Below are 21,942 nucleotides of genomic sequence, written 5' to 3'. Positions count from 1 at the left end.
AGACGAGGAGCGGCAAGAGCGCCGGCCGGCTCGTTCCCGATCGGTCGGGCCGGGTCAAGAACAGACAGAACATGCAAAATGACACAGACAGCTACAACCTAGTGCTTGCCCTTGAGCTTTGCCTCAAGTCTGGTCGCCGTGTCAGCACAGTCAGCAACCGTCCACTCACGCCATGAAAGCCGCCATGGCCGGATCGGGGGGTGCAGGCGCCGGGGCTGCTGCCCCGCCCCCGCCACCTCCAGACTTGACAATGTCTGGCCACTCTGGTTCGGGGACTCCGCTCTTCTTGAGGGCCGCCCGCGCGTCCGACACGGCGGCATTGTACACCTCCATGTCGTCGGCGTACAGCGTGTACACGCAGTTGACGCAACCGTTCATACAGCAGTCTGACCATGGTCAGCATACTTCATGCGCCAAACATACCTTCAGCACCTGGTGGGACGGGCTTGGGCGGGATGTGGACGCCGGCAACGACGACCTCGGGTCCCAATGGCGCTGAGGCGTGCAGCGGCGTGAGGTCGCTTACCCGGGGCAGCTCGTTGGGCCGTGGGAGCTCATTCGCTCGGGGTAGCTCGTCCGGGCGACGAGGCAGCGTATTTGGCGTCGGCGAGCTCGAGCTCGCAGCTGGTATTGGCGGCGGCGGTGGGGGGAGCACGGGGACGACCTTTGGCCGGCGGTACTTTGCGCCGAGGTCGAGGGCGCACGCGGCGGTTGCATGCATGCTGCGCGAGCCCGTGGCCTCTGCCAGCGGTCTCAGAACTCGAGTGGCTGCGGTCCTCATATTGTCATTGTGTTGCTGGTGGTAGTCCTGGGTGGTGGTGGGTGGAGATGGCGTGTGGAGGCCCAATGTCTGACTGATGGCGATTGCGCAAGACGGACGAGATTGTGACTCGGTCGGTCGGGGCGTCGGCAAAGCGGGCCAAGGAAATCCAAGCCCCACACCCGGCTGGCACCACCACCCAAAAGTAAAGTCACGACCGCCGTCGACACTTCTACATCCGCCTCGTCTCCCTCCCCCTCCCACCCACAATCTCCTCTCTGAACACCATGTCCCGCCCAGTCCCAGTTGCGCTCATCGGCGTCGGCGGCGTCGGCAAGGCCATCCTGCAGCAGCTGCTCGCGCCGCCCCTCGCGGCCAAGTTCAACCTGATCCTGATCGCCAACTCGCGCAAGGCGCTCTCGCTCCCCCTGCCGACCAACGCGCCCGTCACGCCGGCAAACTTCCTCCCCATCCTCGAGGAGCACGGCGCGCCGCTCGACGTGCCGTCCGTCATCTCGCTGCTCGCGTCGCACCCCGACGGCCCGGGCATCTTCATCGACTCGACCGGCGCCGAGGCCGTCCCCGCCCTGTACCCCACCGTGCTCGGCCACGGCGTGCACGTCGTCACCCCCAACAAGAAGGGCACGTCGGGCGACCTCGCGCTCTACAAGGCTATCGAGGACGCCTCCTACCCCAACACCCGCGCGCTCATCTACGGCGAGAGCACGGTCGGCGCTGGTCTGCCCATCCTGTCCTCGCTCAAGGACCTCGTCGGCACCGGCGACGAGATCGAGAAGATTGAGGGTGTCTTCTCCGGCACGCTCTCGTACATCTTCAACGAGTACTCCAAGGTCGAGGGCGGCGACGTCGCCTTCTCCGAGGTGGTCAAGATTGCCAAGGACAAGGGCTACACCGAGCCCGACCCGCGCGACGACCTGTCGGGCGCCGACGTCGCGCGCAAGCTCACCATCCTGTCGCGTCTTGTCCCCACCGCGCCCGAGCTGCCCAAGGGCTACGCGAGCGTTCCCACCCAGTCGCTTGTCCCCCCTGTGCTCGAGAACGCGTCCACCAAGGAGGAGTACCTCGAGCGCCTGGCCGAGGGCGACAGCTACTTTGCCAACCTCCGCGAGGAGGCCCGCAAGGAGGGCAAGGTCGTCCGCTACGTCGGTGTCATCGACATTGCCAACAACAAGGTCGAGTGCAAGCTCGGCAAGTACGACTTTGACCACGCGTTCGCGACCGCCCTCAAGGGCTCGGACAACATCATCTCGTTCCACACCAAGCGCTACTCGCCCCGCCCGCTTATCATCCAGGGCGCCGGTGCCGGTGCCGACGTCACCGCGATGGGCTGCACTGTGAGTCGAGCCGTGCCGTGCCGAGGGCGCGATCGTCTCGAGAGTTGTTGTTACAAGTGCTAACCACCTCCAGTCCGACCTCCTCAAGATCTACGAGCGCATCCGCCTCTAAGCGCACACGTCGTTCTAGAAGCCATCTCGAAGCCAAGAAAAGGGCACACGCCCCACCCCACGCCCGTCTAGCATAATGCATTACTTCTGGCACACCTCTAGTCGTCTATCCTAGGCTAGTCGGTTACAGACCCTTGTTGAAGTAGATGGGTCCCTTGATGTTGACAAAGGGCTCGCCGAGCTTGGGGCCGGTGGTCTCGGCGCGCTGAGGGAAGTAGGCGATGGCGGGAGGGAGGAAGAGGCCGAGGGACAGGCCGACTGGGGGTTGGTTAGTAAATTGCCAACTTCGCAACTCACTCAGCGTGAGCTGCGTCAAGGTGGCAGCAGTTTTGCCACGGGGGCCGTTGAACGTGCCGCGGCGCTCGAGCAGCGTCATGACCATGGGAGGGATGATGAGGGTGGGCCTGGCGGGGTCAGTAACTGCGTCCCGTCGGCACAACCCACATGTTGGTGAGGACACGGCTCGCGGCACTCTGTCCGACGGCGAGCTGGCCGGCCTTGGGCGACTTGCCAAGCAGGACCTTGTCCTCGTCGCCCTCGGCGTCCTTCTTGATCTGGAACACCTCGATGCCGTCGCGCATCTCCTTCCAGCGGATACACGAGATGTTGACGACACCAGCCGAGGCGACAGCCACGAATGGCACGAGGCGGCCGAGGATGTGGCGGGTCGCCGCGGACAGCGGGAGACGGGGCACGGCGCGCGTCAGGCCGACGGCGAGCGCGACCGACGTTGCGGTCGCCGCGACGTACGCCGTGCCGATCTCCTGCGGCGTGAGCGTGATGCTCTTGTTCGCGTTGCTGAAGTTGACGGCGACGTTGAGCGTCTGGTTGGCCCACTGCCAGAAGATGACGCTCTTGAGGGAGGGGTTGGGCATGAGCATGCCGGCCTGCGTGGGGTCAGTGGGCTAGCTCGGCTAGGCGGGTCATGATACGACGCACGCAGATCCTGCGGGGGTCAGTGGTGCGATAGAGGCGGTAATGACACCACTCACAGCAAGTTGGTCGGCACAAACGCGGACATGCGGAAGGGGAGCGGCACCGGCTTGCCCGTGTCGGGGTGAATCGACGAGTTAACCACTGGGGCGGGTGTGAGTGTCGGCACAGCGACTGTAACGACGGCACTACGGCCCCCGCCCCAAGCCCCACTCACGCTGCTTGGCATGGTCGTAGCGCTCCTTGTGCTCCTTGTCGACCCAGTAGCCGGCCTTGCCAGCCTCCTTGATCTTGCCGTCAAAGTACACGACATCCTTCTGCGCCTGCTCGAGCTGCGACGACGACGCGAGCAGCGTGAGGGGCGAGGTCGTCGAGTAGAAGTACTTGAGGCGACCGGCTGGGCGTTAGCGCCAAAGTCCGTCAACAAGCAAGCTCACAGTACGTCTCCAGGTCGTACTTGGGAACAGCTGTAAGTTAGCGCTGCTGCTCCTGCCAAAAGCACGCCTTACAGATGTTGTACAGGCCTGCCTTGTCGCTCATCGTGTTGCTTGAGAGTGGTGAGTGTGATGATGATAACAAGAGGATGCGATGGCTGCTGCTCCAAGGTCCGTCCCGGTCTCGTCGTTCCCATCTCGAATCCCGACCGCGCCAGTCGCCCGGATCGCTCTGGCCGACTTTTGTTCTCGACTCCACTGACCCAGAGTGTGGGGTAAAAATGCGGGGTAATTACAACAAGTTGGTGTCATCGGCGACGCCGCCGCCGCTGGCTTGTGACGCGTCGCCGGCAATCGATCGCACTTGCACTTGGACTTGTTGACACTCGCACCACCATCTCTCTCGCACAGATATAAAGCGGCCATGGGTCTCCTGCAATCACGCGAGGAGCAACCTCCGCCAGCCCCCGATCTGTGGCCGGGCACCAACCTCAACGTACCCCCCGACTCGCCAGAGATTCGCCTATCAGCGATGCCCTCCGAGCCCGTGACCCTCACGTCTCTCTTCACGGGCGTCAAGCCGCCGGCGCTCACGCACGACCACCCGGGCTTCACCGGCGCCGACGTGCGCGACATCCAGGCGTCGCTCCTCGCCAAGGGCCTCCCGCTCGAGATTGCCCGCGTCATCCTCGACAAGGCACTCGTGTGGACCAGCTGCCACCGGTACAACCGCACCGAGCTCGCCGTCCCCGCCATCTCTGAAGCGCGCGAGACCCGCGGCCAGGAGAGGAACTTTACCGACCAGGAGGGCGAGATCGGCCACGAGCTCCCCCGACTCAGCGGCAACGTGTTCTACCTCGTCTCTGCACCGCTTGGGTGCGACGGAAGCCCAGAGGAACCCAAGAGGCCCGAGGAATCTAAGCGGCAAGGCAAAGCGCGCGCTGGGTCGAAGTGGAACTCGTCGGATAAGGGTAGAGTGCTGGGGGAAAACTTGGACAAGGACGCTGGGGCCAGTTCGACCGATCGCAAGGAGGCCGCTTCGCTCGACGCCGGTTCTATCGATCCCGATGATGCCGGTTCGATCGCTTGCAAGGATCTAGAGGCAAGCACGGACGCGCCCAGGCGTTGCTTCTGGCCCCGTGCGATCATCATCTCGACACTGTCCAAGGACCAAGGCTGGGCGAACGAACAGCGGTACTACGGTGAGTTGGACCGAGCTCCATTGGTGCTGGGTGGCTAACCTTGTTGCAGGTGGATACGAAGGCTCGTGGACCTGGTTCCAGGTCGGCCTGCTGCGCGACGGCGAGGAGGTCGGCGAGCGGTACGACGTGCAGCGCAATATTGTCGCTGGGCAGTACTACAAGGAGCACAAGACGGTGCTTGACGCATCGCACCCGCTTCTCAAGGAGGCGCGTGATGGCGATCGCATCGTCCTCTGGGTTCGCGCAATGTTCCCGGTGAGTGCGAGGAGGGAGTGCGAGTGTGACGATCGACGGTGCTGATGGACAGGGCTGGGTCAATTATGTGAGGAAGGCTTCCATCACGGTGCATGGTGCGCCGTTCCCTCCTCAGTGAGGTGCTAGCAGGTCTCAACATGTCCGCCTCGATTGACTATCTACTGTTCGCTGCTTCATGTCCCACACCATGCCCCTGTCCATTGCCCCCTGCCAACTCTCTACGCAACCTCACCTGTACCATCTTCCCATCATCTGTCTCGTCTGTATCTATCCATATCCACTGTTGTTCATGCCACAGAGTTGCCTCCTGAGGGTGCAGCAGAAGCAGCATCCATCACCCTTTATCCGACAAAGATCCGAACATTGATTGTTCCTTGACCACTCCACCACTTTCTTGGCGCCAAAACATCAACTACACAATCTCGCCTTGAGCACCAACTTACAACTTACAGCTACACCCGTGCGCTCACACCGAGGCACTAACCAGCAGCATTATGGGGGAGCAGACAACAAAGCCCACCGGCTACGTCGGCTTCGTAAACGGCGACCAGCCGTGGCTGGCGCCGGCGTCCACTGAGATTCCCTTCGTCGCTGTCGAGTGGGACGGGGACGAGCCGTTCCTGCGCGCGTCGGCAGACGTGGTGATCACGCCGTGGCGCGAGTCGGACGTCGACGCGATCGTGAGTGGCCGCCGCGACGAAACACTCCCCAGACCCACCGCTGACAACACACCAGGTCGGCCTCCTCGGCCACCCCGACGTGGGCAAGTACTCGTTCGACCGGCCGTTCCCTTACACCGCCGACGCCGCGCGCAAGCTGATAGCCAACGACTCGGCGTCGCCCGAGACGCGGCAGACGCTGCGCGATAACGGCTCGCTCCACTCCAACCCGTTCATGGCGATCCGGTACCGCGGCGCCCTTGCGGGCGACATCCGGGTCTGGAAGCGCGTCGATGGGCGCGGCGTCCACGGCCTCGCGTACGACGTGCACCCGGACTACCAGCGTAAAGGCGTCGCCCGGGCCGCGGTATCTGCCGTGCTGGGGTGGGCTGCGCGCGCGATGGAGGCGGACAAGATGGAGGCTGTGAGTGGGCTTGGGCTTGCGGGGCGAAGAAGGGGGAAACTGACGAGACAGTACGCCGAGACGGGCAACGCAGCCTCCGCGGCCTTCTTGACACGCCTGGGCTTCACGTCTCATGGGGTCGTGGACGCCCCTTGGCCGGCTGTGAGCGGCGGCGGGCGCCGCGAGATGGCTGTGTGGCAGCGCGAGCTGCCCACGCCGGCGCCGTGGGTCGCGCAGGCTTCGCCAGCGCCGCCACCACCGACGATGGTGCTCGACGGCGACGACGGCGAGGGATACCTCGACCTCGGGGGCGGGTTCCGCATCACACCGTACAGGGATACCGCCGAGGAGGTGGAGCAGATGGTGGGTAATGTGCCGAGGCAGTGCCGCTGACAACGACAGATGGAGCTGTCCAACCACCCAGAGGTCGCGCCGTGGCTGTATACCCGCCCGACGCCGTTCCTCGCGTCCGACGCGCGCGCAAAGATCACCAAATCGATACCGGGCCAGCAAGTGGCGCTGGCCGAGCTGCGCGCGAGCGAGCTCACCTCGACACTCCCGTTCACGGTTATCCGCGACGAGACGGGCCGGTACGTCGGCGACATTGCGCTCTACCCCGTCGTCTACTGCCCCGACCGGCTGGAGCTGAGCTACACGCTCCACCCGGACGTGCACGGCCGCGGGCTGGGCACACGCGCTGCGCTCGCGGTGCTCGGCTTTGCCGGATCGAGGATGAGCACGACGAGCATCCAGGCTGTGAGTGGGGAACATGTGGGACTTGCTGACGCCAGTACACGAAGGATGGTAGCGCCGCGTCCGGCGGCATGCTGGGCAAGCTCGGCTTTGTGGTCGGCGAGGTGCGCCCGTTCAAGTGGGTCGAGAGCAAGGGCGGCGGCTGGCACACGACGACGATCTGGGAGCGCGAGCTCTCCCCGCCTGTGCCCGGCTGGGTGGCGAAGATCATCACGCCGCCGCCAGCGCCTGTGGTGCAGTGGGATGGCGACGAGCCGTACCTAGCTCTGGCGAACGGCGTCCGCGTCACCCCGTACCGCGACACGGAGCGCGAGATTGCCGAGCTGGTGAGCGGCACCGATTAGAATGCGCTAACGAAGCCAGATCGAGCTGTCCAACCTAGACGAGATTGCAAAGTGGAGCTATACGCGGCCTGCGCCGTGAGTCTGCTGCTGGAGTGACTGCTGACACACTTAGGTTCACGCCCGCCGACGCGCGCAAGCGGCTCGACGATAACGCCGACCAGGCTGCCGCCGTGGCCGCCCTCAAGGCTGGCGCCGCCCCGCAGGTGAACCCGTTCACAGTCATCCGTGACGCCGACGGCCGGTACATCGGCGACCTTGCGCTGGCCGCGACGCCTGGCCCGGAGGGGTGGTACTTTGGCTACAAAGTGCACCCGGACTACCACCGGCGCGGGATCGGGAGCGCGGCGGTGCTGTCGGTGCTGGGGTACGGCGTGCACGCGCTCGGTGTGCGCCGCGTTCATGCTGTGAGTTGTATAGCCGTGGGTGGTCGAATAACTGACACACGCAGTACACGCAAACCGCCAACATTCCCTCCTCGCGCATGCTTGAAAAGCTTGGGTGGACGCTCGCGCAGGTACGAATGTGGAAGTGGCCCGAGCACTGTGGTGGCGGCTATAGGGAGGGGAGTACGTGGCAGTGCGAGTTTGGTGTGTAGCCAAGGAAGCGGTGCAATGTTCTAGATGGCAATTATGCATAGCGAAGATGTTGGTGATTGTGCATGTGGCGCGGTAGTGGTTGGTTGATGGTTGCTGTCCGTGGGTGTACGTCCGATAAGACCCGTAGGGGGTCCACCATGTTTCTGGGTGCATCGATACTGATCACTGCGCGTTCCTTTCTCTTCGATGAAATGCTCTGGAAAGGGGGCAGAAGATACTGGCGTAAATAAGAGCCAGTGTACACACAAACCCACCTTGCAAAGAGCAACCTCGGGACCGTGTGAACCAGCACGACTGCCTCCCTTCCACCTACCGGTGCCCTAAACCACCGCCACTACATCCTGTTCCCCACCCCAGAATATCTGAAAGACGACGTGCTGCAGGGGATGAACCTACTCAAGGCGAAGCTCGAACTGCACAAGGCTGCGATCCTCACCGCAGATGAGCCACGTTCGACGTGACATACACGTGTCATCACCAGCGTTAAGCAAGATACGCTTGACGCTGGCGTCTCTCGGGCCTGCCAAGGCTCCTAATCATTCGTACGGCCCAAGAAAACCTCCTCCCAGCCGGTACGCACCCCCTCACGCCCACGTACGCGAGTCGTCCCTCGTCAGCCTTCTCCCACCCAGCGCGAGTCGCCACCGTTCCAATTCGCCACAGTGGCCCGAGCTCAATCTTACGTAAAGCGATATTTCAACAACGCGTCGTCATAACCCGGCGAGATTGTCCTTGGCCACCACCACTTTGTCAACTCCACCACCACAACGCCGACAATGAGAGCAGCAGCAGGGCTCCCCCTGCTGGGCCTGCGCGCCGCGCTGCGCCAGCACCCCGCTGGGCCGAGCACGCTCCGCTCCCGTGCTCCCGTGCCACACTCGCCTCTGGTCAACGCTCTCCGCATCCCCCGGTACACTCCCTCCCGCTCAATACACTCGTCGCCGCTCTCGGCGGCGCGCCAGGCAATCGGCAAGATCACGCCCAAGCGCATTGCGATCCCGCTCGGCGAGGGGACGTCTGGGCGCGAGGGCATGCCCAAGGCCAGCGTGTGGCGGCCTATTGTGGTGGGTGATCACCCTTTCTGTGCAGAGCTCACCCGTTCCAGTTCTGTATCGGCCTCGGCGGCGTAGCGTACGCCTATGCGTCGCTGTACACCAACGCCGACACGGCGCAGTGGATGCAGGCGCTTGGCTCGGGCAGCGTGTGGCGCATGGGACGCGAGCCGACCGACCGCGACCTCGCGCGCGCAAAGCAGATGCAGCGCGTCAAGGTCGCCCGCGAGCACCTGTCCACGCTGAGCGGACGCCTCGGCTGGCTGCCCTCCTGGGCCGAGGAGTTCATCGTGCGCTCGTACGTCATGTTCTCTGAATGGCGCATCGAGAGCCCGCCCGCCGAGGTCGTCCCCATGGCCATCGTCGCGGGCATGGGCGTCATCTTCCTCATGTGGCAGAGCCCCCGCCTCCAGCCCTTCATGCGCAAGTGGTTCCTCCACCGTCCGGTCTTGCTTGGTGCGCGCCCGAAGAAGGAGTGGGCCAACTGCGTGACGCTTATCACGTCGGTGGTGAGTAGAGCTGCGCGCATGCAGCCAGCCAGACGAGCTGACATGCCAGGTGTCGCACCAGGGCCTCGCCCACTACGCGTTCAACTCGATCGCGCTCATCTCGTTCGGCTCAGCAGCGTACACGTACCTCGCGACGCCTGACCCCGCGCTCCCGCACCTCGCGACCTCGACGCACACGCCGCACTTCCTTGCGTTCCTCCTCGCCGCGGGCCTGTTCTCAAGCCTCGGCTCGCACCTGTTCACAAACCTCGTGCGCCTGCCCCGTCTCCTGCGCGCACTGCAGTCGCCCGCGCGGCTGAGCTCGGCGCAGGCGCTTGCCGCGCACCAGGCCATCCTGCCCTCCCTCGGCGCCAGTGGCGCCGTGTATGGCGCGCTGACGATGACGGCCCTCGCGTTCCCCGACTCAAGGGTCAGCATCATCTTCCTCCCCTGGTTCAGCTTGCCTATCGGCCTCGGCGTCTTCGGCATGGTTGCCGTCGATATCGTCGGTCTCATCCGCGGCTGGAGGTGAGTTGCGATCGAGAAAAGCAGGCGGCTGACCCCAGATCGTTTGACCACATCGCCCACTTGTCAGGCGCGGCCTTCGGCCTCATCTACTACCACTACGGCAAGCCGGCGTGGACGTGGCTCCGCATCAAGATGGGCGCGCAGCCCACCAGCAGCACGGGATACTTTTAGAGGAGGCCGCGGCGTGGCGTATCTGAGAAAGCACGGAGACTAGCAGCATATCGTTTCATACAGTACACTAAGCATCAAGGATGAACCTCCTCCCCAGCTCCACGTCCTACACTCGCCGGTTCTCGAGCGCGCGCAACTCGATGCGCTTGAGCATCTGCTTGAGCAGCTTGCCGTTCTTCTGGCAGTTGTCCTCAAGCCACGTCTCAAACTCTTGCCTGATGGCGCCGAGCTCGTTGGTGATGGGCAGCTCGCCGTCCGCTCGCAGAGTGCGCGGGTTGAGCAACGTGTCGAACAGCTTGGACCACAGCTCCGTCTGCCAGTACTGCGGCGTCAGTTTCAGTCGCCCTAGCCCTCTCACTCACCCTCTTCAACGGCGCGTCGATCTTGTACCGCCGTCCCTCGTCCGTCTCGATCGCCTCAGTGGCAATGTACTTGCCAAAGAGGAGGCAGTAGCAGATGCTCGCCAGGCCAAAGTAGTCCGCCTCAAAGCTCCACGGACGTCCCTCGCGCATTTCGACGCAGTCGCGCTCGTCGGTCGGCCAGTCGGCAACAAAGGTCTGTTGCCTGCCGGCGGGGAAGAGCGACAGGTCGGCGGCACGCCCAAAGTCGATGAGACGCACGCCCTTGTAGCTCCATCCGTTACCTCCGCGGCGGTCGTACTGCGCAGACCACGCATTCTTGCCACCTGCAGCAGACGGGATCTCTTCGAGGCGGACGAGACAGTTGTCGATCTTGAGGTCGCCATGGATGATATCAGCAGCGTGCAGCCCCTCGACGAGCCGCAGGAGCTCAATGGTGAAGAAGATGGCCACGAGCTCGTCTGGGACCGAAGGGCCCCCAGCGACGCCAGGAGCGATGCCCCACACGACGGCCTTGTTGACGACGTCCAGGAGGGTGCCCTGCGGTGAGAAGTCGAGGACAAGGAACGACTCGTCAGAGTAGACGTGCAGGCCACGGGGGCGAATGATGGACGCGGCGAGCGACGGCTCGACGCGGGACAGAATGCGAGAGAGGACCACTCCCTCCCAGAGAGAGCTGGGGTGTTCGACCTTGATGGCGACGAGAGCCGCCGAGTCATCCTCGTCCTCATCTTCGTCGTCACTCGTCTCGTCTGCACGCGCGATCGCAGCGTCGCGCTCCTGCGCGTCGACTGCTAAAAAGACGGCTCCAAAGCCACCCTCGCCAAGCTTCTCGCGAACCTCGAACGTCTTGGGCCCAAGAGAGAGGTTGTACGAGTCATCTGACGGAGCCACAGAGACACGCGACGTGGTGCTTGATCGGCGAGCCTTGGCCTTGCCTGCCCTTTGGAGGGCAGGAAGACGGGCAGAGACAGAGTGGCGCTGGTCGACAACAAGAGTCATCGAGTTTACTGGCGGTTGGACGCGCTGGAGAAGCGCCTGCACAACGCTCGCGTCGGCCGGGTTGCAAGGGTTTGCGAGCTCGGCCAAAGGCTGCGATGTTGCCTCGCCTGCCTGAGGAGCTGTCACGAAGTCGTCCGTCGTCGAGGTGTGGTCGACGATGTGAATCGTGTTCATCATGCTTGTCGTCGTGTCCATATCGCGCGCGATGGTGTAGCCTTCTGGAACGCCGAATGCTCCAGTGTCCACCGATCCTGAGCGGTCGTATGTCCCAGTAGCAGCAGTGCTGGCCGATTGAGGAGGCTCAGTCGAGTCGTCCGCGAAAGCAACGTCGGCGGATTGCTTGTTCGAGGCGGCCGACCGCTCCTCCTCCTCGGCGACAGAGCTGAGGTTTAAGGGCCGAGACTCAATGGCAGCCTCATCCGCCTCGTCAAAGTCGCTCAGAACAGAGGCTGGGCGCGAGCTTCGGAACGTCGTGTTGGTCGTCCACTCGCCGGTGCGCTCTGTGATGGGAGTCATCTCGTGGATCTGGAACCGGCGCATGCGACGTCCATACGACGATGGGTCCTCGTTGTTGAGCTGGTCGTCGGATTCGTAGTACTCGTAGCGCTCCTCTTCCTCCTCTTCTTCCTCGGCAATGCCTTCTGGCACCGCCCGAGCCTGGGATGGGTTTCCAGTGACGGCAGGCGTCGCGAAAATGTTGAGTGCGGGGGGAGGACGAGCGGGTGTGGCTTGCACATAGTCGTTCTCGTCGTTGACTGGTGCAGGCGCTGCAGCAACAGGCTCCTCCTCGGCCGGCGCGTCGCTGAAGACAGCAAACGCGCGAGGCTTCGACGAGCTCGACAATGGGGCCTTGGCCCCAAGTGGTGCTCGTGCCGGCGTGTCAGAGAAGATGTTCATCTTCCTGGCAGAGGGCGGAACTGCATTCTCGTCGTTCACGACAGGTGCCGACGCATTCTCATCGCTGAAGATGTTGAGTTTGCGCAAGGAGGTAGGGGCAGGGGTGTTTTCGTCGGACACCATGCCAGGGGTTGCAAGTTGGCGGTGTGATGGGTGGCTGTAGTTGTTGTGGTTGTAGCCAGGTGCTGGCGTTGGCGTGGGAGGGACGACACCGCCAGGAGTCATCATAGATACTTGTTGACGGGCGGGTGGCAATGGTGTGGGCAGGGCGTTGACCTCGTCGGCAGCCTCGTCCTCATCATCGTCATCATCGTCGTCCGAGTCATCCGAGTGGACCTTGTTGCCGTGGATGGTCTGGTTGAAGAGGCTCATGACTTCGGCATTGGCCAGCTTGGTGTTGACGGTCGGGCTAGGTGGACGGGTAGTCTTCTTGGCCTTTGGTGTCGACGAGCCAGGCTTGTGCCAGCCCTTCTCCCAGTCCTTGAGCTCCTTCCAGTCACGGCTCAAAAGACCAAGCTTCCTAGCCCGGACTTCCTCAAAGCTCCACTCCTCGTTGCTGCGGAAGGTCGCATCCCAGTCGAACATGCGGCGCTCAGTCTTGCCGTTGGACATCTTGGTTTCGGCGCCGCCCGTGGGGCACGTCCACGGCTGCATAACGAAGGCAGCGGCATCCCGCTTGGTCTTCTTGGCTGCGGGCTTGGGCGGTGGCGGGAGAGAAGGAACTGAGGGGACAGCTGAAGGAAGGCCAGTGGTGTCGTAGTTGCGAAGTGGGTCGGAGCGGAGGAGCTCGGCATCCGACAGGGGCGCCTTGGCGCGGATGCCACCCAATACCTCCTGGCCACGATGTACCTCGGCATTGGCAGATGCGCTGTCCTTGAAGACCTCTAATTTTGGTGTTCGCGGGGCAACACGGCTCTTCTGAGGGAGGGTCTCGCCCTTCCACGGGGTTGCCTCGACGACGTTCTCCTTGCGGCGGCCGTCGCGCGTGCCAAAGTCTTCCCAGGGTGTAGGCTCGGGGTTCTCAGCAGCACCAGCATCATCAGAGAAGATGGCGATCTTAGAGCCGTTCGTCCCCCTGGAGATTCTCGAGGACGAGCTGCCCGGGGTCGCACCGCTGAGCGAGCCTCCCCCAAGTCCGCCTCGGCCCACCTGACCCAGGACAGCACGTGCGGGAGTTGGTGCGGCGGGCAGTGGGTCGTCATCCGGGATATCCCCTGATGGAGGAGCCATAATGCGAGTGAGGAATGCCTGGTGACGATTCTTCAGGCGCTCAACAGGGGCGGCCTTGCGAGCCAGGCCGAGGCGATAAACGTCGTCGGCCTTCTTCTTTCTGTACGGGTTAGATACGGAGACTACCAGGAAACCCACCTTCCGAGGCCTTCAGCAGCCATAGCCCACTCCTCGTAGAAGGCGGCATGGCGGGTACCAATGTCTCTTGATTCGAGGAACGCCCACACCTCCTCGCGGCGCTCGACGTGGCGCGCAAACATGATCCACAGCTTGAGGTATCGCGCGTCCTGGGCGTAGCGGGCGTCGCCGATGAACCGGCGGGTGGTCTCCTCTAGCAGAGGAAGCACGTGGTTTGGTGAAGAGGGATAGTGTTGGACCATGAACGCGACGTAACTGGGCGGGGTCAGCAGCGTTCTAACCTCGGGACCTACCGGTTGTATAGATCGAGAACATCTTGCACGCCGTCGACCATGTCCTCGCCTTCCCTATCTCTCCTCTCCGCCTCCTGGATGTCACTCAGGAACTTCTTGCTCCCCTCCTCGACGACACGGCTGACCTCGTCGGCCTGGTCCTTGTCGAATAGCACGCCGAGGGTCGCCGCCGATCGCCCAGTCGCCAGGGGTCGGATGTTCTCCTTCTGGGACTCGATGAGAGCAAAGTCTGTTACGGGTCCACCATGCTCTGGTGACCCGGCACGGTGGGGCGTGGGTGGTTCCACGCTCATGCTGGCCGAGAGTTGTTGATGCTGATGGTTAGCAAGTGCAAGTGAGTGGGTGACGAGATGAACGGCACACGAAGAGAGAGAAATCAGTCAGGTCGGTGCGGTCCAAGGCTTGTTGTTTGGCTCCAGCGTTTTGCCTCCGCCAGAGACCAGAGTTCCACGTGGTATTGCTTCCGTCATCCCCCCCCCTCCTCCACTCAATGTTCGGATCCGTTGACGACTGACGTATTCAGTCGAGTGAGCAGCAGCGGCATTGTAAGAAACCCAGCGAGCGAGGAGCTTGCCAGAAACTCCATCGCACAAAACAAATCAAAACCTACAACAAGTCCAACACCACATTACATCTCCTCCTCGAGCTCATACGCGACGCCAAACACCCAGTCATGGGCAGGGAGATCAAGTCTTCCGCCTCAAAGGGCACGCGTAAAAAGCACGCCGCCAAAAAGGCAGGCAAGGAGGCCGAACAGGGTGACCAGCAGCAATCATCGAAAGCAAAGGTGACAAAGGGCCCCGACGGCAAGAAGCTCTCAAAAGCCCAGCGCAAGGCCCTCCCAAAGGTCAAGCAGTACATTCCTCCTCCCAAACCACCCGCGCCTCCCATCCCAGACCCGCTTGACGCTCAAGGACTCTCGCGCACCCTCCCTGCCGATCTTGTCGTCGTCCTCCGCCGCCTCGGCAAGAAGGACGATGTGACCCGCCGCAAGGGTCTCGACGAGCTGCGCGAACAATGGGTGGCGCGTCTAGGCAGGAAACCTGTCGACAATGACGACGAGATCGCACAAGAGCTCGCCGAGGCGGCTGTGCTCGCCGCGATCCCAGTGTGGCTCCACAACCTTGCGTCCTTGCTCCAGAGCCCATTCCACCGTGCGGCGGCCCTCGCGCTGCAGGAAGACATGATGGCAATTCCTCCACTCCGTGGTGCTATTCTCGATGCCCTGTCGATGGGTTATCTCCCCGGAACGCAAGACCGCGACATTATCGGCTCCTGGCTCGTCGCTGCTCTCGAAGAGGGACGCCGAGCCGGCGGCCAGGCGTTGAAGACGTGGGAGAAGATTGCGAGGTTCGGCCCCAAGGCGGCTGAGCATGAAGGGACTGGAGACGATGCGCAGTACACTGCCCACCTGGACCTCATGCCACACCTTGCCGGGCTGGCAGAGTACTTCTCGCTCTCGATCCTCGACCCCGAGACCCTCCACCGCGATATCCACCCCAATCCGGTGCAGTCGGTGTACGCGCAGCCGACACCACAGAAGGGAGGCGCCAAGGGCAAGCAGCAGGCTAAAAGCCGCCCATCACCAGCTCCCACGCCGACCCCGCCACCTGTCGAGGAGGACGAGTCGCTGGCAGAGGAGCGATGGGCACGGTACCGCGTCGGCGGGCTGGTGGGCCTTGCATGGCTCGTCCAACAGCTGCCTGGTGCTGGCCTTACCGCACCCACCGAAGAGTTTACGGCGCTGCTCCACAACCCAGTTCTCTGGTCGGCAATCGGCCCAGTTTCTCACCTGGCCGATCTTACCCCTATTGGGACGGAGCCTCCCATTCGCCGCTCGGCGTACAACTTGCTCATCAGGCTCGTTGAAGCGTACCCTGCAGAAGTGGAGAAGCCCGAGCTCCTCCAGCTGTTGTCTACCACCATCTTGGGCAACTGTTGGAGCGAGAAGGAGGCTGTTGTCTGGGAGGCTGCTGGTCATGCCATCGTCAAGTTCCTCACAAGTGAGTCAGCTGAGGAGCGTGTTTTACTGACCACCACAGAATACCCCCAATCATGGCTTCTCTCATCAGCAAGTGTGGAGTCTGCCACCGAGGTCGAGGCCGACGACGAGGATGAGGATGAGGACGAGGACGAGGACGATGAGACCGAGCCCCCGAGCCGGGATGATGCGGCAACACCAGCTCAGGAGTCGGCCGCCCCTAGTGGCTCAGCCACGCCCGCCGCCGGCTCATCTCAGCCATCAAAGGCATTTGACGCCTTCCTGGAGTTCATTTCTTCCATTTCACCCACTGTCCCCCACCTTACCTACCCGCTCCTTGTGGTCGTCATCTCCACACTGCCTACCACCATACTCCCGCTCACCGCCGGCCCAAGTATCGCAGTGCAGAACTTGTTCTCGCACTTGTGGTCGCCTGTGGATGCGCGCCTGCTTTCCACGCACACGTTGGGTGCTCAGCCTTCGGCATTCCAGGCCTTCCTCCAGTCCGCGATCGACATCACCACCTTCCTCCTCGAGAAGGCGATCAACGGCGGCGAGCACGAGACGGCGCAGTGGCTTGTCAAGGACCAGCTCGGCTCGCGCGTATGGGGCGAGGGCGTTGCTGTCATGGGCGCCAAGGGTGGTCGTCGCGGCGCTCCTCCCGTTGAGACTGAGGCCAAGATGACCGCGAAGGCTGTCAACCGTATCGTGGCCCTCTCCGTCGGTGGGACTCTCACTGACCCACTCCTCGCCGAGATCAAGAGGACGACTTTGGAGGCTTCCTTCCCGGCTGACGAGGATGCCAAGCGCCCAGCTTTCCTTGGCCGTGCTACCTCGGCTCTGTCCGAGTTGAGGACCGCAAGTCCTCAGATCGAAGGCGCCGTCGACGATATCATCCTCCAGATCGCAGACGGCTGCACAGAACGCCTGTTCAACCTCGTTGACGAGCGATCTCCTGCGGCAGTCCCGCAGGCCGAGGGCCTCGTCGGTATCCTTACCAAGAGGAAGGACCTCTTCCCGCCCGAGCGCGTCCAGGTCCTCTCGCAAGGACTCCAGGCTCACCTCCCCGAGCTGGTCGACACTCTGTCCCCTCAGCTCCTTGCGTCCTTGCTTGATGCTGTGGCTGGTGCGTCTAGCTCCGCCGAGGCTAATTCGCTTCGAACCGCCCTGTGGAACTACGTCGAGTCTGACGGGGTCGAGAGGCCAAAACGCTTTGCTCTCGCCGCAGGCATTCTTGGTTCGGGCGCCGCTGGTCTGCTTTCGGAGAAGAGCCTCGACGCCATCGCCAAGGAGGCATCACGCTCTGTTCTTCAGGAGGACGACAGCGTCGCCTTGTCCATTGCTACCGCTTCCGTGGTGAGCAAGGGCTGGCTTTCGGACAGTGCGCGCCAGGATATCCTCGCCTCGGCCTCCACGACTGTTCAGGATGCGGTCGATGGGCTCCTCTCGGAGGGTATCTCCGCTGAGATCCCTGTGCCATCGCTGGCAATCTTGGCCGCTTACGCCAAGGAGCACCTTGGCGAGCTGGTCAACTCTGAGCTTACACTCCACGGCGTTGTCGCTGTTCACCATCTGGTGATTCTTGTGCCGCGATTGGGATTGGGCACGAATGTGCCTTCCTCTGCCACGGACATCTGGAAGGCTGCCCCAGGCCTTGACGACAAGACCAAGCAGGTGCTCTCCGCCGCCATCTCGACGTCACTGGCAGAGCTCCTCGGTCGTGTGTCTTGCAGGGTAGAGTAAGTCATCTAGGGTTTAGCGGCAATCAAGTTAACCCCGCAGCCCCGGTACTCTTGTGGACGTAGCCCTCGCGACTGACCTCGGCGTCGACCCGACGCCGGCTGATGTCACCAAGGCCATGTTGCCATCTTCGACCGAGTTGCTTGAGCATCTTGCGCGTCACACCTCGCAGCCACCTCACCCGTCCTTGCCTGTGATCGACCCTCTGGTACCCTGTGTCTCTGAGACAGAGGAGCAGGTTACCCGTTCATCAGACTTCGACGCGTCTGGACGCTCCAGGGCAGCGCGGTACGCTGAGGCGGGCCTGGCCCTCCTGCGTGCGGATCGCAGCCTGGTGCAAGCATTCCCCTCGCTTCTGCACGTGGCTCTCGGCGCCATGGTGCTTGCCGAAGACGGCATTGCCATTCCCGGCGCATCCCGTGGCCTGTACACTGTCGACACCCCCGTTTCCCAGCTTGGACAGGTCATTCGCGATGCCGAGGGAGCGCTGTCGTTCTCCCTTGCCATCGTTGACGAGGCGCCATTGGCGTGGCACAAGGCGACAGTCGAGCAGCTCCGCCTTGGCACTGTATCCGACAACGCTGACTACCTCCAGCGCCTGTTGTCCGATATCCGCCAGGACGTTGTGGCCAAGACGAGCGACGTTGCGCCCCGCATCTTCCGCGAGGTGCTAACTCGTCACCTTAGGCAATGCGATGCCGGCGAGGCTGAGGGAGAGGTGTGGCTCAACTATGCTCTGCAAATGAGCGACCGACGTGAGCTTTCCAACCCCCCCTAGGTTCCAGCTGACTCGCCCAGACCCCGACATTGCTCTTGCAGTGATTCTGGCCATCAAGCCACTTATGCTTGACTCGAAGGCCTTTGGCATGGCTCAGAACCGGTTGGCAAACTTCCTCACTGGTATTACTGTCAAGCAAGCGAACGAGAAGGGCCTCCCCGCTCTCCGCCTCCTCATCGCCTCGGCACCACCGCTGGACTCGACGTCGATCTTCCTTCCTCAGCAGCGTGCTGTCTTCGCCCTGCGTCATGTTGGCGGCTGGCTCACTTCTGAGGACGAGGCAGCGGACGACCTTGCTGACGAGGTGGACGTTCGTGTCGCCGAGCTATACACTGCTGTCGCGCCTATTGTCCAGGACTTGGCCGGAGCGCACTGGGACGCCATGTTCGACCTTGTGGAGGGAACACTCAGCTCATCGTCCTTGGACGACCCTGTGTCCTACCCTTTGCTGTACGCTGGCCTGAACCTCCTCAAGGAGATCCGGGACCTGTGCCAGACCAACAAGTCGCTGCGTGAACTGTGGACAGCAAAGGACGGGCACTTTGGCCTTGTGGTCAACCTCTTCTTGCAGTGCCGCGACGCCAACTCGATCCCCGTGCAGCTCATTCATTCGCTCATCCTCGACTTGTTGCGAGATGCCAGCCCGGCTGTCATGGCCCAGGCTGGTCTTCCCGAGCTCTGCGACCTCCTTCGTCTGTCCAGCTCGGCGACGATCCAGGCCACGGCGTACCGTCTCCTTGGCCAGGTCATCCGCAAGCAGACTGCTGCGCTTGTCCTCGAGGTCGAGGCCGATGTCGCCAAGGAGGACGAGGAGCAGCCCCAGCGCGAGATCAAGATCCCTCAGCAGCTTATCAGCATTGTCGAGGCTGGCCGCGCTGTCGACTGGTTCGAAATGGCCGACGTCGAGATCGTCCTTGGACAGCTGCTGGCTTGGATGGCCGTGCTCGACCACTTTGACGACGCTTCGCGGACTGTTCGATGGGCCTATCTCGACCAGATGAACTCAAGCCGTCTGCTTGAGGAGAGCCTGCTGCCCCTGTTGTTCGCCATGCTTGGTGTGTCCGAGGTCGGCGCTTGGAACTTCCCTGCGTCGCAGTATGCTGTCGACGAGTTCTATCCTGACTGTGGGTAACATCTTTCTATGAGACCGCTAACTCGCACAGTGCTTGAGCCCGAAGAGCTCGCTGACCTCACTCCCCTCGCTTCCCACGTCTTCTACCGCACACTCGTCACGATCCCGTCGGCGATGCGCGCGTACTACGAGTCGCTCAAGGACCGCCAGCTGTCGCTCTCTCTTCTGGCGTTCACTGCCAAGAACTACTCGCCGGTCATCATCCAGAACGAGTTCGCTGCGCTGCGCGAGCCGCGCGCGCTCGCCGCTCTCACCGAGGAGGGTCTCAATGTCCGCATCGCGCAGGGTGGCGGTGCCTCTGTCGCCGGCTCTGGTGCTGCCGAGGCGATCGCCTCTTACGTTGTCGACGAACAGCCGATGGAGATTGGCATTCGCCTCCCTGCCGAGTTCCCGCTCAAGGCTGTCGATGTGCGGGACCTGCGCCGCGTCGGTGTTCCGGAAAACAAGTGGCGCGGATGGCTCATGAGCGTCCAGCAGACCATTACTTCGAGGGTGAGCTGCACTCCCATGACTCTAGCTGACATTCAGAACGGCCTTATCCTCGAAGCACTCACCGTGTTCAAGAAGAACGTCGTGCTGCACTTTGAAGGCGTTGTCGAGTGTGCCATTTGCTACTCGATCATCTCGCTCACAGACCGGACGCTGCCGACCAAGCCGTGCCGAACGTGCAAGAACCGGTTCCACGCGAGCTGCTTGTTCAAGTGGTTCAACTCGAGCCACTCGAGCAGTTGCCCGATGTGCCGATCGCTGTTTTAGTGGACACTCCAACAACCCGTCTTGGATAGATTGTATGCCTCGTATCGCATCTACCGCATGATCATGAAATCACTGCATTGCCCATACATGGTACAGACGTCAGTGAGGTGGGTGCTAAGAGTCCGCTCTATGTGTCGAAGGGTATCACTGTGCCAACCATTGGCACCTATCCCCTGCCCTCGCCTCGCCTCTTCTCGTCAACCGCCACCGGGACGGCCGACGCCTACTCCTTCTTGCTCCTAGGCTTCTTTCGCCTGGCGTCGCCGTCGTCGTCGTCGGCCGAGCGCTTGAGCTCGCTGTCGTCATCGGCGGCCGCCTGCCCCTGGTTCTGCCGCTGGCGGGCCTGGTTGATCTGGTGCTCGCGGTACTTGGCGAGGTAGACCTTGAGCACGCCCTCGTAGTTGTCAAACCCGAGCGCGCGCATCGACGTGAGGATATCCTCGCCGTTGATCGTCTTGCGCTTCTCGTTGAGGCACTTTTCTGCCGCCTCTGATGTCTGGCACGGGGGTCAGTGGTTGTCGACCGACACCTGCACGAGCAGCACTCACGATAAAGCTGATAAACTCGCTAACACACTCCTGCACACACTCCTTGGCCTCCTTGGACACTTTTGCTGTTGTCGGCAGCGAGTTCTTCATGATGCGCGAGACGTTGGCAATCTGCGAGCAGGTGGTTAGTCGCCGTCACGCGCGGGTGTGGGCCTGAGCAGGGCCTGAGCTGAGCTGACGAGATGCGAGTGGGGCAGACAGGTACCCCAGCGGGAGAGGTAAATATTGCGCGAGGTCGCGTGCCGCGTGCCAAGGCAAGAGCGGCACACGTTCGCCCCGGCAACAGCATCCCTGCTCGCTCGCGCTCGCTCGCACACACTCACGGGCAGCCACCTGTCCTGTTCTCTAAACTCGTCGACCTGCGCGTCGGTGAAGGGCGCAGCCGGCGCGGCCGCCGTCGCCGCGGGGCCACTTGCGCCGCCTTGGGGTGCGAGATTTGGCAGTTCCGACATGAGGGGGAGGGTGACGGAGGGGTAAAGGTCGCGTGCTAGTGTGCGCTGCGGCTGCTGGTCGGCAGTTGCGAGTGACGTTGAAAGTCGGGCCACGAGCCAGTCGGATTGCGACGAGTTATCAAGTGATCGTCGGAGGCGGCGCTGGGTGGAGTGAGTGGTCGGTCGCCGGTCGGATTCAACCGTCACGCCGTAGCTTGAGCGATGGCACAACAGATGTGTCGGGACGAGGTCGCAAAACGCGCGATGGGGTTGATGTTGCTCTGCCTGCGCTGCGATGCTTGCTGCGCGTCGGCGAAATGTGACGGACGCGAAAATCGGTCGGGCCGGGGTGTGTGAGGCGGGCGGGGCGAGGCGGGCGAGGGCGTGCCTGTCGTGTCGATCTGGATCCAAGTGATATGCACAAGATGCTTGGTCTCTGTTGTGAGATGAGTGGTGAGTGTGGTGTGTGGAGAATGTTGTTGTCGTTGTCGATGATGGCAGCTGCGTCGAGTTTTCGGTTTTGCGGATATTTCTGCCGCCACGGGCGAGACTGGAGATGGTCGAGATGGCGTGGTGGGTGGAGAGGAACCGAGGTCACGGGAGCAATTTGGGG

General features: G+C 62.6%; 8 protein-coding genes across 11 annotated transcripts; 4 read left to right on the top strand and 4 right to left on the bottom strand.

Annotated features, from left to right (window-relative positions):
* Positions 1–165: 165 nt before the first annotated feature.
* On the bottom strand, positions 166–846 carry SPCP31B10.02 (UPF0651 protein, mitochondrial; the record flags this gene model as incomplete). The annotated part of the gene is made up of 2 exons (XM_062768650.1): positions 424–846; positions 166–386 (listed from the first exon to the last, which is right to left on the bottom strand). Exons 1-2 carry the CDS (start codon positions 779–781, stop codon positions 166–168), a joined length of 579 nt encoding a protein of 192 aa, XP_062624634.1. The 5' UTR covers positions 782–846.
* Positions 847–1,009: 163 nt separating this feature from the next.
* AN2882 (Homoserine dehydrogenase) lies at positions 1,010–2,301 on the top strand. Its single transcript, XM_062768649.1, has 2 exons — positions 1,010–2,115; positions 2,189–2,301. The coding sequence occupies exons 1-2, from the start codon at positions 1,048–1,050 to the stop codon at positions 2,225–2,227; spliced, it is 1,107 nt and encodes a 368-aa protein (XP_062624633.1). The 5' UTR covers positions 1,010–1,047; the 3' UTR covers positions 2,228–2,301.
* On the bottom strand, positions 2,288–3,716 carry fsf1_1 (putative mitochondrial transport protein fsf1). Of its 2 annotated transcripts, XM_062768647.1 has the most exons (8): positions 3,669–3,716; positions 3,597–3,626; positions 3,377–3,556; positions 3,219–3,303; positions 3,166–3,172; positions 2,671–3,113; positions 2,524–2,630; positions 2,288–2,484 (listed from the first exon to the last, which is right to left on the bottom strand). In XM_062768647.1, the coding sequence occupies exons 1-8, from the start codon at positions 3,697–3,699 to the stop codon at positions 2,351–2,353; spliced, it is 1,017 nt and encodes a 338-aa protein (XP_062624631.1). In that variant the 5' UTR covers positions 3,700–3,716; the 3' UTR covers positions 2,288–2,350. The 2 variants fall into 2 exon arrangements, with proteins under 2 accessions (XP_062624631.1, XP_062624632.1); XM_062768648.1 differs by lacking the exon at positions 3,166–3,172 and having other exon boundaries at positions 3,236–3,303.
* Positions 3,717–3,987: 271 nt separating this feature from the next.
* On the top strand, positions 3,988–7,858 carry LOC62_02G002143 (uncharacterized protein). Its single transcript, XM_062768646.1, has 10 exons — positions 3,988–4,795; positions 4,845–5,050; positions 5,503–5,730; positions 5,786–6,133; positions 6,185–6,475; positions 6,515–6,868; positions 6,904–7,191; positions 7,229–7,284; positions 7,322–7,613; positions 7,658–7,858. Exons 1-10 carry the CDS (start codon positions 4,018–4,020, stop codon positions 7,802–7,804), a joined length of 2,988 nt encoding a protein of 995 aa, XP_062624630.1. The 5' UTR covers positions 3,988–4,017; the 3' UTR covers positions 7,805–7,858.
* A 709-nt stretch (positions 7,859–8,567) lies between these two features.
* On the top strand, positions 8,568–13,700 carry parl_1 (the record flags this gene model as incomplete). 3 transcript variants are annotated; one of them, XM_062768643.1, is made up of 6 exons in its annotated part: positions 8,568–8,869; positions 8,911–9,366; positions 9,416–9,873; positions 9,912–10,366; positions 10,407–13,640; positions 13,679–13,700. In XM_062768643.1, the coding sequence occupies 4 exons, from the start codon at positions 8,582–8,584 to the stop codon at positions 10,042–10,044; spliced, it is 1,335 nt and encodes a 444-aa protein (XP_062624628.1). The 3 variants fall into 3 exon arrangements, with proteins under 3 accessions (XP_062624628.1, XP_062624629.1, XP_062624627.1); XM_062768644.1 differs by having other exon boundaries at positions 9,912–13,640; XM_062768645.1 differs by lacking the exons at positions 8,568–8,869; positions 8,911–9,366; positions 9,416–9,873; positions 13,679–13,700 and having other exon boundaries at positions 10,125–10,310; positions 10,512–10,952.
* bub1 (Checkpoint serine/threonine-protein kinase bub1) lies at positions 10,151–14,315 on the bottom strand (the record flags this gene model as incomplete). Its single annotated transcript, XM_062768642.1, has 4 exons — positions 13,964–14,315; positions 13,671–13,925; positions 10,407–13,632; positions 10,151–10,366 (listed from the first exon to the last, which is right to left on the bottom strand). Exons 1-4 carry the CDS (start codon positions 14,254–14,256, stop codon positions 10,151–10,153), a joined length of 3,990 nt encoding a protein of 1,329 aa, XP_062624626.1. The 5' UTR covers positions 14,257–14,315.
* A 214-nt stretch (positions 14,316–14,529) lies between these two features.
* Positions 14,530–20,438, top strand: rkr1 (E3 ubiquitin-protein ligase listerin). The gene is made up of 6 exons (XM_062768641.1): positions 14,530–15,966; positions 16,006–17,683; positions 17,727–18,439; positions 18,483–19,586; positions 19,626–20,086; positions 20,123–20,438. The coding sequence occupies exons 1-6, from the start codon at positions 14,637–14,639 to the stop codon at positions 20,348–20,350; spliced, it is 5,514 nt and encodes a 1,837-aa protein (XP_062624625.1). The 5' UTR covers positions 14,530–14,636; the 3' UTR covers positions 20,351–20,438.
* HAP3 (Transcriptional activator HAP3) lies at positions 20,409–21,820 on the bottom strand. The gene is made up of 3 exons (XM_062768640.1): positions 21,222–21,820; positions 20,899–21,009; positions 20,409–20,846 (listed from the first exon to the last, which is right to left on the bottom strand). Exons 1-3 carry the CDS (start codon positions 21,348–21,350, stop codon positions 20,574–20,576), a joined length of 513 nt encoding a protein of 170 aa, XP_062624624.1. The 5' UTR covers positions 21,351–21,820; the 3' UTR covers positions 20,409–20,573.
* Between the last annotated feature and the right edge of the window lie 122 nt (positions 21,821–21,942).

The sequence above is a fragment of the Vanrija pseudolonga genome, chromosome 2 (genome assembly GCF_020906515.1).
Source record: "Vanrija pseudolonga chromosome 2, complete sequence".
In the NCBI taxonomy this organism is placed as follows: domain Eukaryota; kingdom Fungi; phylum Basidiomycota; class Tremellomycetes; order Trichosporonales; family Trichosporonaceae; genus Vanrija; species Vanrija pseudolonga.
The sequence above is the reverse complement of the archived record's forward strand: the minus strand, read 5'-3'. Positions and strand labels throughout refer to the sequence as shown.